General features: G+C 39.7%; 1 protein-coding gene across 4 annotated transcripts in view; it reads left to right on the top strand.

Moving 5' to 3' along the window:
• Positions 1-18,693, top strand: part of ILDR2 (immunoglobulin like domain containing receptor 2) — a 93,588-nt gene that overhangs the window by 52,604 nt on the left and 22,291 nt on the right. For 3 of the 4 annotated variants that reach the window (XM_020974708.2, XM_020974710.2, XM_020974709.2), the window contains exons 4-6: positions 2,793-2,849; positions 7,221-7,367; positions 8,345-8,521. In XM_020974708.2, the coding sequence (XP_020830367.1) occupies positions 2,793-2,849; positions 7,221-7,367; positions 8,345-8,521 (381 nt within the window). The remainder of the gene's footprint in view (positions 1-2,792; positions 2,850-7,220; positions 7,368-8,344; positions 8,522-18,693) is intronic. The other variant, XM_020974711.2, reaches the window with a different exon arrangement.

Below are 18,693 nucleotides of genomic sequence, written 5' to 3' on the forward strand. Positions count from 1 at the left end.
CCCTCTGCCTTCCACAGGGAAAGCTAGCTATCTATAGGGGTGCGTGTATTTCACAGTTATGTGTGTATATATTTATATATACATATATAATATATACACATATATAGGTATTGTGTGTATGTGTATATATATATATACACATGTGTGTATGCATGTGTATATATATGTATATACGAATGAAAAATCTCTGATATTTTATCTTTCAAATTTTAATTTGAACACACTGAATTTGTTGCCTACAACATTTATCTGGCATCATTCTATGTTTAGCAGCACAAAGTCACTGCGTCACCAGGATGAACATGGGCAAATATTTATGTACCGAGCTGTCTAATATACATGAGATAAGTCTACGTCCATGTACTTACGTAGATCATAGAACATAAGAACTGAAGAACTTCCCATTTTGTCTGACCCCTCCACCGCCTTCCTTTTACAGATGAAGACGAGCTTAGAAAAGTTCATTGATTTGTTTGAGGTCATACTCTTTGTTAATGTCAGAGCTTGGACTACATAAAAGTCAGGATTCCTGAATCTCCATCTAGAGTTCTTTCCATCTAGGGGGCAGCTAGGTGGTACAGCAGATAGAGCACTGGGCTACCTGAAATCAGGAAGACCTACATTCGAATCCAGCCTCAGACACTAGCAGTATGGCCCTGGGCAAGTCATTTAACTTCTGTTTGCCTTACTCTCCTCAACTATAAAATAGGAATCATAATAGCATCTATTTTCCAGGATTGTTGTGAGAATCAAATGAAATAATATTTGTAAAGTGCTCAGTACAGTGCCTGGGACATAGTAGGTGATATATATATATATATATATATATATATATATATATATGTATAAATGTTTGTTTCCTTCCTTTCCTTTCCTTTCTTTACCATGATACTTCCAATATGCATTTATCAATTATATATACACCGTACGCACAAACATACAACATATAGGTAAAAGGAACCCACATGTATGCACACATCAGAGGAAAGAAAGAAGGAAACAAGTATTCATTAAGTGTTTACTATGTGCCAAGTTCTGTGTGTTAAGCACTGGTTCTACAGATATAAGCAAAAAGAGAGTCCCTGCCCTCAGAAGTTTACATTCTGTATTCTGGAGGTAATGTCTGAAAACAGGCTAATACTTGCCAAGTTAACAAAATTAGTAGATTGCATTTGATATTCTCTTTTCTAAATATATTGACTTGTGTATTTGACCTTTCTCCTTGGAGTGTTAACGCATCAAAAGGGCATAAATGTGAACTATGATAATTAATAATAATAATAATACTTTGTCTTGACCACTAAAAAGTAAACACAAGCACAATTTGTTTCCTTCTCACGAACAATAAACACATGCTTTGATGTACTAAGGTCCTCTAATGAAGACAAGAGCCATCCTTAGGTTGTTCAGAGACAGGGGTGATATAGTGACAAGATTATTGGATATGGCCCAACTCTGAAGCTTACTAGCTGTATGAATGTGGGTAAGTCACTGAATTTTTATGAGGCTTAGTTTCCTAATCTGTTAAATAGGGATAATAGTTGCATTGTCAGCTTCATGGAGTTGTTATTAAGAAAATAGTTTGTAAACTTTAAAGCACTTTACCAATGTGTATTACTTTTATTGTTAAGTGATTTCCTAGTTGTTGACTGTCATCAGCTAGTGATGTACATTCATCCCAAAATGTATACTCACACAATAACTTTTATAAAGAAAGACATTTACACCTGAACATTCTGTTGCTACTTGCCTTCTGGATGAACAGAGCATATTAGCAACATTCCACAGCCTCTGTACAAAAATGTGGGAACACATTAGGTACAGAGATGAGGCAGAATCCTTTTTGGGTCTGGGGTAGGACACATGTTTAGTATAATAGTGACCTTTGAGCTATGTATGACAGGATAGTATAGTTAGTAAATAATGACTTCATATTTGCTGTTACCTAGGAACAATTTAGAAAACAACTTCTGGTCTTTGTTACCTGAAATGGTAAAATCTTTTTGCTGTGGTGTTTGATTTGCTTACTATACAATTGTACCATGGAGGAGCTGGGGGGTGAGGCTGCCATAGCATACTGTATTTCTTTATCCGTCGTGCTATACTGTATGAAAAGCTCTTTTGTTCATATGGCCTCAGTGGGGCACGCCATATGGAAAAGCGGTCCCGTATACATGTGTGTATCAGATATTTCTGAAGGCAGAAGGAGGGTGGAAAAGTCTACAACTCATCTACTTCTCACCTCCCTCTGCATTTGAATATTTTAATCACTGAATCCAGTCTTTACAGCATAAATAGCATCATCTAGTGATATGATAACTCCAAGATTAAAATGAAGTGTCAATTCATCTGCTTTTATGTGGATGTAGAAGTATGAGTGTGTGCATGTCTGTATGAATGAGCAAGGCATGAAAATATGGATTGGACGTTTGAGTGTGAATGAGTTAGATTTTGTGATGTATGGGGAAGAGTGTATGTATCAGTGGGGATGATCTGAGTTCTGTGTACGAGAAGAGATGGTATGTCTGTTCCAGCAGTCATCCCTAACTGTATTAAAGCAGAGTTTCTCTCCTCCTAGAAATGGATTAGAGAGAAAAGCTCCGTATCTATCTCTCCCTACCCCCACTCTTTGCCCCCTAATACAGAATCAGACGGAGATCATCATCCAGTCCATAAAAGTGCTTGTGGGTCAGTATCGTGGCCTGGGGGTGCGTGACTAGTAGGGGCCAGGCTTTTGGCAGCATTTTCCCCTGGAGTAACCTCTTTCCTTCTTTTCCTTCTGCCTCTTCTAGGCAGGACAGGGTGGCTTGCTGCTCTCTTGCCAAGTTTTGCTGTGAAGATTATGTCAGGTATTCAGTCATTTAACTCCTTATTTACTTGTTATTCTGTTAGTCTGTCTGTCCAGTTTCTGCACTGTATACTAACCTCACCTTTTATTTTTGTGCAATTTGTGTGTAGATGCTTATGATCTTTCTCAGGATGGACTGTTTCTGTTGGGAAGAGCCTATTAGCCTTCAGACCCTATTCCATTGATAGCCCTGGGCAGTGAAAGAAAAAAAAAACAGTTGGGGACATCTCAACTCTTAGGAATGCAGACCCTTAAACAAAGTCTGTGTATTCATCCCAGTGTCTCAACTAAAACTAGTAAATGCCATGGTGTATTCATTATCAACTTATATTCTTATAGAAGCCTGTTAAACAACAGCTTATGTTGCAGTGCAACTTTTAGTCAAACTTATCACCACACTGTTTTCTTTACTACACAGTTACTGCCTTTTGAATTCTCTGTGCCACTTTGCCCACACATTTTTTAAGGCTCATTCAATGCATTCATCATTTTTTTCCCTTTTCCTGTAAACACATATGTCTGTTGTGGATAGAATAGTGCAATGGACAGACTGTCAGGAAGGCCCGAGGTCAAGTCCTGAATCAGACACTTACTAGCTATATGGCCCTGGGCAAGTCATTTAGCTGCTATCTGCCTCAGTTTCCTCATCTATAAAATGCAGAAAATAATAGAACCTACCTCCCTCAGGGTTGTTGTGAGGATTAAATGAGATAATATTTCCAAATCATTTTGCAAACCTTAAAGCCTACACAAATGTGAGCTATGATTATTATTGATATTGTATAGTCTGTATATAGTGGATGAAGGCAGTTATAAATTATAGAATATGCATATCTCCTAGATGAATGGCTAGGAAAGACTGGAGCTTATAGGCCAACTTTCTTTTCTGTGTATTCAATTTTTTATTTCATTTTTTATCAATTCCATGTAAACACAAAATTTTTAGCATTCATTTTTTAAAATTTTGGGCTCCAAATTCTCTCCCTCTTTCCCTTTTCTCTTCCCTGCTTGAGAAGGCGAGCAATTTAATATAGATTATATGTGTGCAGTCATGCAAATTGTTTCCATATTACCCATGATGCAAAAGAAAATGCAGACCAAAAAAGTCAAGAATAATAAAGTAAGAAAAAGTATGCTTAGGTCTGTATTGAGACTTCCTCATAGGTGGATAGCATTTTTCATCATATGTCCTTCAGAATTGTCTTGGATCATTGCATTGCTGACAATAGCTAAGTCATTCGCAGTTGTTCATCATACAGTATTGCTGTTACTGCGTAGAGTGTTCTTCTGGTTCTGCTCATTTCACTTTGCATTCGTTCATGTAGGTCTTCTGTGGGCCAAATTTTGAAGATATCTTCAAATAGTCAAGAGCTGCCTAATACTTCTGAGCCATAAAATGAGGTGACAGGAATCACTATAAAGGGGCTCTCCTAGTCATTGGTTCTGATTGGATTTGAGCTGGGAGCCTCAAAAATTAAAAATAAATCCAACAAACATTCATTGATTACCTACTTATAAATAAGGCAGTATTCTTGATGCTTGAGCCCAAAAGTTCAATCAAAAAGGCCCTGTCAGACCCTAAGAGATCTTGCCATCAAATTAGGCAAAATATGATATCTACATGAACAGACAGGGAATTACAATGGCTGACATTTTTATGGGCTTTGACATTTGCACTTTACATACATTATCTCATGTGAGAAATTTTAAGATGAAGAGATTTCTCATTTGGAATAATGGGGAAGGAAGGTCTCATGGAAAAGATAGCCCCTGAGTTAAACCTTGAAAGAAGGCATAGACTTCCACAAGCAGTTGGAGTCATTGGCAAGGTATGTGAACAAAGATAGGAAAGTGGGACAAGAAAAGATCAGAATGGGTACAGTGAGTGGTTCAATTGGGTGGAATACGTAAAGAAGAGTGGTTTGAAAAAAATAGGTCAGAGCCAGATCACAGAGGGCTTTGAATGCCAGAATAAGGCATTTCTACTTTATTCAGTAGGCAAAAGGGAGCCAATGAAGTGTATTTCCAATGTAGAGAAGTAATGTGATCAGAACATTGAACTACAAAAATTACAGATGCAGCAGGATGAAGGGTGGCAGAGAAAGGAGACAGACTGTGTCCAGGAAGACTAGGCATGAGCCCTCAGGCCTAACTCGCTTCCTATTTAGAGGTAGCTCTTGGAGTCACCCCATTCTTAATTATTACTTTCAAATTGGTCAAGGCTTTCAGCACCTACTTGGCCCAGAGAAGCAAGACAAATAGGAAAAAAAAATCTAAAAGTAGAATTTAGTGTTAAGGTTTAAAACATCCTATGCTACTGTTTATTCCTTGCTTTGCTAAGTTCTGAGAGCCATTTTCCCCTTCGTTGGATGATCTAAATGTAGAATTCCCCCTAATTAGTGACAAATAAATGTCCTTTTAGGACAATCTTAACCCAAAGTTCCTTCAAGTGGCCAGGAACTATTAGATCACAAATAAAAGTTTTGCATACATTGTTCCAAAGAGATGTTACAGCCACTATTCCCAACGAGGCATCATTATATTTTGCTTATCTTGCCCTGTAGGCCTGAACCTTCCTCCCTACTGATAGTATTGTTTGGTTTATCTGGAGTAAGTTCCCATCTTTCTGTCCTTGGTTATTTGAGTGATGTTACTTTGAGACCGAAGGACAAAACAAAAACGTTTGAGTGATGTATCCTTCAAGCCTTGGTAACATCTTGACTTTCTTGTCTCTATAGTTCCATGCTTCTAATCTTCTTAAGCGATAACTTTTTTGGCATGTGTATGTGATACCAGCAGACATAAAAGGCCTCATTTACATTGTTTGCATCAGCGTTCTGTGGTACAATGTTATTATGACTCATGGAACTCTGATCATTCATTCTGTCACTAAAAAGAATCAGAATCACAGAACCATTATCATTTCAGAGCTGGGAAAAGACCATAGTGACCATCTGGTCCAACCCAGGGAAAAAACAAATAGATAACTTCCTCTACAACATACTTGACAAACAGTCATACAGGCTTTCTTCCAAAGGTAGCCCATTCTACATTGAGAGAGGCCACATTATTATGAAATGGGCTTTTTTCCCCCTTATGGCGAACCACATTACCTCTTTGTAATGTCCACCCATTTGTCCTAGTTCTTGGAGGGGGAATTCATATTCCATTGATGAACAAACCTCAGTATACTCCAGATATAAGTACACCTACATCAGACGTCCCATCACTCAGTTTTAATCAACTCCATCCCTCAACTGTACAGGCTGCCATAATGTGATATGCTTGCATCATGTGGTGGTAGCATCCAATCCATACTCTAAGACCACTAGACAAGAGATCAAGAGACCTGGATTCAAACCCCATTTCTGCTTTAATTTGCTTTGTGTCCTCAATCAAGTCACTTAACTCCTCTAAGCCTCAGTTTCCTTCCCTGTAGAATGAGACCATTAGATCATATAGTGACCTTATAGATTGAAGATTTATTTGATTATAGAATTCTCCAGCCCTATTTTGTTATAAAGGAAGGCCTAGGTGAAGGACCTTGGTTTAAGTGACCCTAATTCACATTAATGCTCCTTGAAAGTAGGCAAAGTAGCCAAAGACTGTTGGCAGTCTTTGTCTTTTTCCATCTCCTAGCAATGTGCCTAGCACACACACAGTAGATACTTATTAAATGATTGTTGATTGGTTAATCTTGAAAAATCACTCATTAATTTATTCAACAAGCACTTATAAAGCACTTGCTGTGTACTGCAGCATTGTGCTAGGCACTGGAGTTTCAAAGACAAAAGCTTCCCTGCCTTCAGGGGTCTCATATTCCTTTGATTAGTCTGAAGAGGGATTAGTGGGACCATGTTAGCAATGATCAGGAGAAAGTAGATTTATAAACAGGCACATATGGCTCACATACTTTGAAAGTATATATAATATAATAAAGATCAAACTGATATGGTCTGGGAAGACACACAGATCACAGAACCCCCAAACCTCATGGTTATAAAATCCAAAAGGCAGCTTAAGTATTTTTCTGCTGTTCCTGTTAACCATTCTCATACCACTTTCAATTTGAAGAGCATTTTCCCTAAGAGATAACTGTGAAATTCACCTGCATTACCACATAATTTCATGTTTGTCGGTCATTCTGTTGCTCCCAGTACAAGTTCAATCACCCTTTCCTTGTCTCCACACTGGGACGGTTCAGTACCCCTCATTTCCAGAGTTTTCTTTGGGTTTGGGTGCTCTCTCCCCTGTTAGGAGATATTCCCTTCCTTAGGTCCTAGCTGTTGTTTCACAGTGTGAGCATGAACCGAGGAGGCCCTTCTCCTGAAGTAGAATTTCCTTTAGTGTAGATTTTCTCTTCTGTTTCCAGAGTGGGTGTTTGTTGGCCTGGTGATCCTAGGAGTCTTCCTCTTCTTCCTCCTGGTTGGAATCTGTTGGTGCCAGTGCTGTCCACACAGCTGTTGTTGCTACGTCAGATGCCCGTGTTGCCCAGACTCCTGTTGCTGTCCTCGGGCATGTAAGTGAAAGTGAACATTTTGAGTTAACATTCAGAATTGTGCCCAACCTTGCTTCCCCTTACCCAAGCCTTTCTTCTTACCCAATCACCTGATCTTTCAAACCCACATCCCTGTTGGAGAACCCTGAGGAACTATAGCATCATTGCATGTCTTGGCCTTACCAACAATCCCACCCCAATCCTCCCTGCCCGAACCTTTTAACCCATATATATTTTTCCTTCATATGAGTCTTCATTAATTTCAACAAATGACAGATTTGAAGGTAAGAGGGCATGTTTAGAATGTTGAGTGTGGAAAAGTTGGAGAGGGAAAGCTCATCCAGGCTCCTCAACTCTTTCACCAATGACCCCAAGGCTGTAGAAAACCATCTCCCTCCTTTTCCCTCCCATTTACACCAGCACAGAGACTATTAGAAAAATGCCACTTATTCCTACAGACTTCTCAAATCCTGGAGGCCATTAAAGGAAAAGATATCTTTCATGCTCAGAATTAAGGCAACTCCTGGGAGAAATCAGTGTTATTTGTTTTTCATTTCTGGTAGTGCAGTAAGATCCAATTAAGGGCATTCCTAGTTGTGGGTCTCCTCTCTAAGGGCTGAGGCAGAATTCTGGTAGTATGGTTTAGACTGAGCTGACAGGTTGTTTTTATGGAGAATGCTTTCTTAAGTTCCAGGGGCTTCTAGGACGGTACCTAGTGCTGTTTAATTAGCCAGTTTTGTTAGGTACTAAACACTATAATTCTTCATATCACTGTCAACATAGCTGGAGGAATGTAAGGGGGTGGGGAAAGTAAGCCTGATGAGTCAGTTCAGGGGTGGGAAATAAAAATAATTTTGAAACCAGGAATTTCCTTTGGTTGTTCTGTTGTCTGTAAATCCTTAGGGAGTGTGTGTGTGTGTGTGTGTGTATTGTTTGAAGGGAGGTTGTGGGGAGTTGGTAGGGGATATAATCTTTACTTTTCTTATCTCTCTTCACAGTATATGAAGCAGGGAAAGCCGCAAAGGCTGGCTATCCTCCCTCTGTCTCCAGTGTTCCTGGTCCTTACTACATTCCCTCTGTTCCTGTTGGAGGGGTCTCCTCTTCTGCCATGCTGATGGATAAGCCACATCCACCTCCCCTGGCGTCAAGTGACTCCATTGGAGGAAGCCAGAGTGGTAATAATAACATATATTCTCCCTACTCTACCCCATTCTTCATATGGGATCCCATTTCTGTTCCTTTTTTTGGCAAGGCCAGCTCAGTGGAGCTATTAATTCTATGAATGGAGTCAGGGCTAGACTACTTTAGAAAACAGTTCCAACCCAATGCCCATCCATGGTACCAGTTTCCAAGGGCAAGAGGACATTGTTTTTCTCTTCCTCCAGGCCCTTCTACAACCGTAAAATAATAGAAAATAATTCAAGCTACTCCTCAGACCTCTAATCAGTCAATCAACACCAAGCTGTCTGCTGTCATCCCAGGCTTGTGCTAGGCATCACTTTTTGGAAGTGTGATATTTAGGCCCCATCCTCAAAAAAGTATATGATCTGGTGCTAAATTGTCTAGGATTGTTGTGTGCAATAGGAATTCAGAAAAAGAAGAGTCTATTGTGGGTTAGAGTAGGCTGGAAAGGCGTCCTGGAAGAGGTAAGTCTTGAATGTGGAAGAGGATTAAGATAGCAAAGGACAAGGGAGAGAGCTTTCCAGAGAGGAGGACTGACAGACAAAGACACAGAGAAAGGGTTGGTAGGGGAAGGCCTTCCTGAGGCCTGGTAAACAAGTTGACAGCATAGGTGGTACCAGATTAAGAGGGTTTTGAAAACCATATAGGGGAGCCATTGTAGAGTATCAAGTAGGGGACTGACATGGTAGGTTTACAGTTTCAAGTGCAGTCATTTTTTATCATACTGTTATGGAGATGCTTGTTTTATTCCACAAATTAAAAATAAAATATTTTTTTAAAAAGTGGTATTTTAGGAAGACTAGTATGGAAGCAGTATGTAGGATGAATTAGAGGGAATAAAAACTGGAATTAACAGGGTCCAGAATGCTGTTGAGCCAAGTGTGAAGTGGCTGAGGCCTGAACCAAAATCAGAGACATTCTTCAGTGTAGTGAAACAGATTTTCATATACATATACATACATACATATATATATATATATACACACATATATACACATGTGTGTGTATATGTATATATATGTATGTATGTATTTTTTAAGGCAACTGGGGTTAAGTGACTTGCTCAGGGTCACACAGCTAGTAAGTGTCAAGTGTTTGGTCTGAGGCTGCATTTGAACTCAGGTCCTACTGACGTCAGGGCGGGTGTTCTATCTGCTGCGCCACCTAGCTGCCCCCATGAAACAGATTTATTAAGTGCCTACTCTATACAGGGCATTGTATGAGCAAAAAAGATGTAAATGGCACCATCTCCTGCCTAGAGGAGATAACAACAATCCAATGGAGAGGGAACAAGATAAATATAACCCAAGTTGGAATGTGACAAGTACATGGGAGAGGCCAAACAGAGGATAAGAGATTCAGGAAGGGAGGAATCCTTTTCCAGCTAAGGGAATTGGACACCTTCATGGATGAGGAAATTCTTAAGCTGGGCCTTGAATGAAGAGAGGATTTTTTTAAAATTGGGGATGGGGAAAGAGTCTGTTTTAGACATGGGTGTGTGTGTGTGTGTGTGTGTGTGTGTGTGTGTGTGTGTGTGTTGGGGTGGGGGGGGAGCAGTATACACTGATACTCAGAGGTGGGAGAAGACAAATGAGAACAGGTGGTTGTCTAATTTGGTTAGAACATGGTGTGCATAAAGAGAGACTATTGAGAAATATTGAGACCGCAAGGGTAGGTTAGAACTAGATCATAGAGGTTTTGGGTACTAGGCCAAGGAATTTCACAGATGAAATTGGTGAGGAGCGAGCACTAATTATAAGCCTTTGCAGACTATAGACTCCCCAGGTGGAATCCCTCAGCCTCCAGATCTGCACTCATCAGCAACTTGTGGAGGACAAGGAAGGAAACATGAGCTGGTTTGAAGCTGTCCGTTTGGTCTAAGTTGGGTTTGAGACCAGAGGGGTACAGTGAAAAACTCTAATTACCTGCCATTAATTAGCTCTATGACCTTCAGCAAGTCACTCTGAGCTTCCATTTCTCCATCCGTAACATAAAAGGGTTAGAGGAAAGGATCTTTTTACATTCTTAAAACTTATCTGTGACTCTCCCGCAAAGAGCTTTTGTGTAAGTACCTGTTGATATTTACCATAGTAGTGGAAATCCAGATATTTTAGTATTATGAAAATAGTTTTAACCAAGCAGACCCTTTGAAGGAATCTCTGGGACCTTTTGTTTTTCTCTTGAGAATCACGGGAGGAGACAATCTCTGAGTTCCCTTTTCATTTAGAAATACAATAACAAGTCAAAATTTCCTTCAGGCATTTGTGAAAGTAGGTCTGGAATGTGAGAGGTCAGAGCTAGAGAGGTCACCTGCAGATTCATATGGGTAGAAAAGAAGGTTAAAAATTGAGGAATGTAGTTGGGAAGGGATAAAAGCCTGATTTTTTTTTCTTCTTCATTAACCCTGCCTTTAAGTAACAATATCTACCCTCTATAGTTAAGTATATTATATTGGATAAAGTTGGTTTCTTATTGGGAACAATTATTATTTTCAGGTCTTGAATGTCAACCAGTCAATAAGCACTTATTAAGTACCAGACTTTGCTAGGGGCTGGGGATACAAAGACAAAATGAAATATTACCTGCCCTTGAGGAGCTTACATTCTCTCCAAGGAGACAACCTGTACATACACAAGTATATACAATATGAATATAGAACAAATAAAACATGATTTTTTTTAGGCAGTAGGAGGCAGTACTAGAAGCTGGGGGATCAGGAAAGGCTTCATGCAGAAGGTAGTACCTGAGCAGAATTTTGAAGGAAACAAGGGATTCCAAAAGGCAGAGGTAAAGTGCATTCCAAGCATGGATGATAGCCAGTGCAAAAAGGAAGGTGACAGGGGCAGTTAGGTGGCACAGTGGATAGAGCACTGGCGTTGGAGTAAGGAGGACCTGAGTTCAAATCCGGCCTCAGACACATGATACTCACTAGCTGTGTGAAACCTGGGCAAGTCACTTAACCCCTATTGCCTCATCAGAAAAAAAAAATGGAGACAAAATATGGAATGTCACATATAAGGAACAGCAGAAAGTCCCATTTGGCTGGACTATAAAGTATAACTATAAAGGTTATGTTTCTATTACAGTGGGCTTTAAAAACCAAACAGGAATTTATAATTGATCCTTAAAACAACAGGGAGCCAGTAAAGCTTGTTGAGTAAGGGAGTGACATGGTTAGACCTATACTTTAGGAAAATCATTTTGGCAGCTGGTGGCTGGGAGAGAGGAGAGACTTGAGGTAGGGAGTTAAGTTAGACTATTGCAATAATCCAGGCAACAGGCATTAAGGTACTGAAGCAAGATGGTGGCTGTGTGAGTAGAGTGAAAGCGACAGAAAGTAGGGATATTGGAGGTAGAAATGACAAGATTTGATGATGAGATATGAGGGATGGATCCGAGTCACCGATCAAGCAGAGGTTGTGAACCTGTGTTGCTAATGGAAGGATGGTGGTGCCCTTACCAGTAATAGGAAAGTGCCAAAGAGGATGGGTCTTGGGGAAAAGATTATAAGTTCTCTTTTGGACATACTGAGTTTGAACCTATAGAATATCTGATCTGAAATACCTATTAGGCAGTTGGAGATTTGTGAGTGGAGGTCAGGAGCTGCATTAAGACTGAATATATACATTTGAGAGTCAGCTGAATAGAGAGTATAATTAAACCCATGGGACTTGATTAAATCACCAAATGAGACACTATAGAGAGAGAGAAGAGAAGAGGGCCAGGGACAGAGCCTGGGGGAATCATCATAGTTAGTAGGCATGATATAGATGATGAACCAGAAAAGGATTCAGGTACTGTAAAGGCTTGAGAAGAGAGTGAGAGGAGAGGATGTGGAAGGAATGGGCATAGACAGCTTTTTCTGGTTTGTCTGTTAAAGGGGTTTGGGACCAGGTTGTGAAGGGTTTGTGATACAAGCAGAAGGCTTCATTTGGGTTGTTTTATCATCAGTTTTTTGTGAAAGAAGAAAAGCCAAAGTGTTTGTTTTAAAAAAAGCCAAACAGGAATTACACTTTATCCTAGAGGCAACAGGGAACTGTCAGAGTTTATTGAATAAGGAGTGGCATGGTAAGACCTTCATTTTTAGGAAGATCATTTTGGTAGATGTGTGGAGGGTGACCTGAAGAAGGAAGGACTTTCAGCCAGTTAGGGAATCCAGCTAGGAGTCTACTGTATTAGTTCAGGTGAAAGGGAAGTAGACTACGCCTGTAACTATTAGTAGAAATTTCCATTCCTGAGAATGAAATAGAGTGATCACTACATGGTTAATCAATAAGCACTTATTAAACACTTAGTATGTGCTAGGCACGGTGCCAAGTGCTGGGGATATGAAGAAAGGCAAAAATGTAGTCCCTGCCCTCAAGGGGCTCGTGTTCTAATTTGGGAGACAACCATGCAAAAAACTTTAGGTTTCCTGCAGAACATGGGATCTAAGTTGAGTCTTGAAGGAAACAGGGAAGCCAACAGATGAAAGTGAAGAGGGAGAGCATTCCAGGCATGGGGGGATAGCCAATGAAGAAACGTGGAGGCAACAGGTGAAATGTGAGAAATAGCAAGGACAGTGCAGCTAGATCACAGAGTGGGTGAAGGGGAGTAACACCAGGTTCCAGTCTGCTGAAAGATGGAGTAGATGAAAGCCGCTGATGGAAATTCTCTGATCTTCCACCAGTCTTTTCTCCACTCTGCCATCTCCATCTTTCCTATCACTCCCCTTCCTCCCCCAACCCCACCCCAACTGTTGTAGTCTCCTATTCTGATTTTCCTTTATGGGTGAGAACCCCTCTTCTTTCATGTTTCTTTCAACCCAGTTGTGTTGAGCACAACCTGCCATTTTATCAGACCTTGTTCAGGTATCTGGACATTCTTATCCTCATCAACTGTTCATGATGGGGCTCTCCATTGAATTCCTAGTGACTTCTTAACATTAATGGTGTCAAGTGGAAACGATCTAAGGTGGAGAGCTGAGTAGTATAGTGGAAAGAGTGCTGGGTTTGGCTCAATGCCCGGCTCTGCTACTTTGGTCAGTCAATCGGTAAGCATTTATCACATACCTGCATGTGCCAGACACTGGGCTAGTTGCTGAGGATATTAAAACAAAGAAGGAGCTTCCATTCTAATGGGGAGACTGTGTATGTCTGTTTGTGTGTGTACATATATTTGTATATATATGTGTATGGATATGGATATATGCACATTCAGAATAAGCATAAAGATAATAAATACAAATAGTTACAAAATGGTGAAAGACAATGTCGTTTGGGAGGGAGGCCACTAGCAGTTGGTGAGCTACTTGCTGCCAGTGTGACTTTGAGCAGGTCTTTCAAACTTTCTGGTTCTCAGTGCCCTCACCTGTACAGCAAAGTGGTCCCTTCAAACCCCAAATCCCACCAATGGTGGTGTTTGTGCCATCTTGTAGATGTTCTTTGACTACTGCTAGCTCAGAAAAGGTAGCTTAGTGGAAATATTCTTCAAGGGATTTTTTTTTCTTTCAGGGGAGTGAATTTTTTTTTAATGAAAATTCAGGTTCTTTTATAATTTTTTATACTATTCTACTGTTAGGAGGATTATCATTATCCAAAACTATTCATTAAACTCACATAGGTGGTGTAGTCAGGGATCTGAATTGTGTAATAGAAAAGATACCAGATTTCTGTGGCCAGGAGACCTGAATTTGAGTCATGACCCAGCACTTACCACTTGTGTATCCCTGGGCAAGTCCCTAAACCTCCCTGGGCTCCATTTTTCTCAACTGCAAAATGGCTAGGTATTTGATTTCCTACCTCAAAATCATATGAAATCCATATGCAGGTGATATGATATATTGTATAATCATACTTAACCAAGTAGCTAGTTCTCTAACTTTAGTATCTTTAAACAAACCTGCCTATTGGGTATTTGAATGTAAATATTGCAAAAACACTTTGTATATTTTTAATCTTATTTTTATTAATTCCATTTGTTTTTACTTCCTATCATATGCATTTCTGAATATATTCCTCCCTTCCTTCCAACCTAGGGAGCTATGCCTTGTAATAAAAATTTCAAAAGAGAGAGAATAAGAGAGATTCAGCATAATATTCATCTTGACATTGTATGTAATATTCCACAGGCGTAGACCCCTCGTCTAGAGTAAAGAAGGGAAGGGGGTATATTTTCTTAATTCTTCTCAGGGTCCAAGCTTGGTCATAATTACACAACATTCATTTTCAGTTTTTTGTTCCATTCATTTGCATTATCATAGTCATTGTTTTCACTATGGACCAGTTTATATAATTCTTCATATTTGTCTTTTTTTAAAGGTATGGTAATATTTCATTAGGGGCATCTAGGTGGCACAGTGAATAGAGCTCCTGCCCTGGAGTCAGTAGGCCCCGAGTTCAAATGTGGCCTCAAACATTGGCTGTGTGACCCTGGACAAGTCACTTAACCCTATTTACCTCAGTTTCCTCACCTGTAAAATGAGCCGAAGAAGGAAATGGCAAACTACTCCAGCATTTTTGCCAAGACGATCCCAAAAAGAGTCCCAAAGAGATGGATGTGACTGATGAACAAAACAACTACAAATACTCCATCACATTCATGTACATACACAATTTGTGTAGCTACTTCCCAATCAATGGCCACCTGCCATGCTAACAACTTTATCTGGGACCTTGAAACTAGTATCCTCTTAATGCTGCCCCTCTGTGCTTCATATCCTGTCCTGTAACAACACAAAAGATAATCCTTATCATTTACCACTGAGGAAATTAAAGACCTAATTTCTGCAGAATGGTTGGAGATTTTGCCAAGAAGGACGCTACTTACATATGTTTGTTGTGTCATTCCAGCCACTAGATTGTGAATGGCACCTCTAAGTGAGCCAGGGGGAATACTGCATGCAAAGTCTTAACTACACCACAGAAAAAATCCAGACATGATGCAGATATACAAAAATCCCCAACTGACTCTAGCAAGGAGTGAGAGATGCATGCTGTGTAAGCTGGCACGTTGGACTGCTTCAGCATGTGTACAGTTTCAAGTGGTTAAGCAGCCTGCTCTTGAAGAAGGAAGCAGAGAGGATCCTTTGGGCATGCTGGGTAGGATTTATACTCCACCTGCCTAGATAAAAATGCTTTCTGGAGACAGACAGGCTGAATAAAGGGTTGTATTCACTATTTGCAAAGAAAGAGTTATATTTTGTTGGAACTAAGGAAAATAACTTTTATTCTTAAATAGCCATGGACAGGGGACTACAAATACTTGAGTGAAATTGGAGTTTGAGAGGTCTGAGAGTTAGAATCTGGTCTGTAAGCATTTGAGAGAGACAGGTAGGTGGTCCAGTGGATAGAGTTCTAGACTTGGAGTCAGGAAGACCTGAGTTTAAATCTGGCCTCAGACACTAGCTATGTGACCCTGGGCAGGTCACATCACCTCTGTTTACCTCAGTTTCTTCATCTGTAATATGAAGATAGTAATAGTACCTACCTATATAGGGTTGTTGTATTTTGCAAATGCTATATAAATAGTAGTTGTTGTTATTATTATTATTATTATTATTATTATTATTATTCACATCCTTAACCCAGCTTCTCCCTGAAGCATATTGAGTTCAGTACCAACTTGTGGGAGTACATGTAGCTTGCTGTCCAAGTAAGGTCTTTCCAGCCCCCAGTTTCTGAATGAGACAAGTGCTCAGTGCACTTCACCAGAAAGTAGAGCCCCTCTCTTCCTTAGCTTCTTATGCTGCCTAGAAGCTTAGAAATTTCCTGGACTTTTATTAAGAATTCCAGGCATCTCTGCAATAATTTTGAGACCTCATAGCCTCTGTTGACATTTGTTTGCTTAATGCCTTGAAACCAAAAGGCTCCTCAAGCACTTAAAAGAACGTACCAGCCTGAAAAAATCAAAGAAAACAGAACCAGCCGCCTCACCCGAGTGGAATGAGCTGATGTTGAAGTCCCCAACATGAGTGACTTATGTAGCCTAAGGACACCCGCCTCCCTCTCTTGTAGAGTATTACAACTTTGAGAACTTGGCATGGGAAATAGAAGTACTTTGTCATTGCTCTGATCTCCCGTCTCAGTTCCCAAATGTGTATGCGTCTCTCTCTTAGAACCATTCCTCTGTTTGGCTTTTAAAGCATTTCTAAACCTGGTCCCCTCCTCCCGGTCTTCTTGCCCCTTCCTTCCTTCCATGTACTTTATGACCTAGTGTCACTGGCCTCCTTGTTTTTACAGTGCTTGGCACGTAGTAGGCTTGTAATAAATGTTTATTTCTTGACTGACCGATTGTTGACTACCACTTCCTCATTCCTTTCAGCCTGGCCCCTGCTTGTCTTTCTTCTGGGAGAGATGAGTGGGCTAGCATATCTGCGGGTAGGTTTCTCATGTCTTGTTTACCAGACTGATAATGTGTGTATGTGTTTGAATGTGCATAATGTGCTTAATTGTAGCAGACATACACATGTGACATGCAAAATGAAAGCATTACTATACCCCCTCCTGAGCTGATGAACCCTTGGGGATGGCACATGGCACTCATTGCACCATCCATAAAGATCATTGCTTAGCACTTTAGGACAGAATAAGAAGAGCTAAGCTTTATCCCCTTTGGAGTGTCCCGGGCTCTTTTTTAGCAAGATAGCAATTCTGTAAGTTGAAATTTGGTTATAAGAGAGTTAATCACTAAGCAAAAAACATGAATTTTAATTAAGGTGAAAGATTAAGATAAAATCTCTTTAAAAGTACAGCATTAGATTGAATCTGCTGGCATCTCCTTTCCACTAAAATAAAAACTAGCTAAGCAAATGAACTGGAGAGCCTGAGATGTGAATATCCTGATAATATTTATAAAGCACTTCACAAAACCTCAAAGAGCTGGCTGTTATTATTGTTGCTGCTGTTGTTAATGCAAAGACTTGGACTAGATGATAGAGAAAAATTATATAAATTATTCATTGACCCTAGACTGTTACATATTTTTTTAAAAAATATTTTCCAAAGATGACTCTAGCCAGGAGTATGGTATATTTCCCATTAAAATATCACCACCATCTTAGAATTCCCTGGACTTTGGATCATTCTTTATTATGTAAGCAAACATAATAACATAAAAATACTCCAGCTACTATTGGCTTTTTCAGTGTCAGTGAGCCATGACACAGATCAGATTGGGATGAAATAACTATTTCATCACTAATGAGCCTGATCAGTGAAATTGCCTAATAGGAATGAATGAATGAAAGAATGCAGTGAATGAATAAATGAATGAATGAATAGTATTTAAGTACTTACTAAGTCTAGCACTGTGAGGACAAGAATAAAAAAATAAGGAACTCCCTTGCCCTTAAGGAATTTACATTTAAAAGAGAGAGATGACTCCTTGTTTGGGCCAAGGAAAGTCTGACTGAGAAAGTTTTGGTCTAAGAGTCCCCGAGATGGTGAATGGAGTGATGGGAGAGTTGATTGGCACAGCCTTTTCAAAAGCACTGATAGTATGGGATTTGATTACTGTTTCCAGAGCAAAAGAGTGAAGAAGAGCAAAGTTAGGAAGTGAGGTGGAGATAACACATTTTAAATTTGCTAAAGTGGTGAATTTAAATTTTTGTCTTGTAGATTTTGAAAGGAGTAAATTTTTAAAATGTGTTATCTCTAGCATTTGTGTGAATTATGGGCGAAAGAAATGTGCAAAAGACCAATAAAGTATTATCTGATCAAAACAAAACTATACTTTCTCAATCAGGCTAGCTACTGGTAAAGACTGAGTATCCCAATGACAACCTTCCTCTCCCCTAAGCAGATCTGTCTTTGAATGCATGATATGCAAACATCTGAAAGTTTTTGCATGCTACTTTAAAAACAGAACTGCTTAAACCAGTAAAACTTGTAAAACTCTAATGTAGTCAACAATGTAACTGTTAATTCTGTGGTAAAAATAAACAAGTCAGTGTGGTTGACTGATAACAGAATTTTTAACTTCAGACATTTTAAGGAGGTATTGCCAAGCTTATTAGCTGCTGAAATCCAAACTGATGACATACCTGAGGTATAAAGAGAGCTAGGCACCATCTTCCCTCAGTGGTTTCCAATGTTCATTTGAAGAGCAGTAGAAATCTCTCAAGTCCCAGCTGGCGTGACAGGGAAGTCAACCTTGGAGTTTTTTTTGAGGAACAGTGGACCCAGGA

This window comes from Phascolarctos cinereus, unplaced genomic scaffold (assembly GCF_003287225.1).
Source record: "Phascolarctos cinereus isolate Bilbo 61053 unplaced genomic scaffold, phaCin_HiC Scaffold_5;HRSCAF=322, whole genome shotgun sequence".
In the NCBI taxonomy this organism is placed as follows: Eukaryota; Metazoa; Chordata; class Mammalia; order Diprotodontia; family Phascolarctidae; genus Phascolarctos; species Phascolarctos cinereus.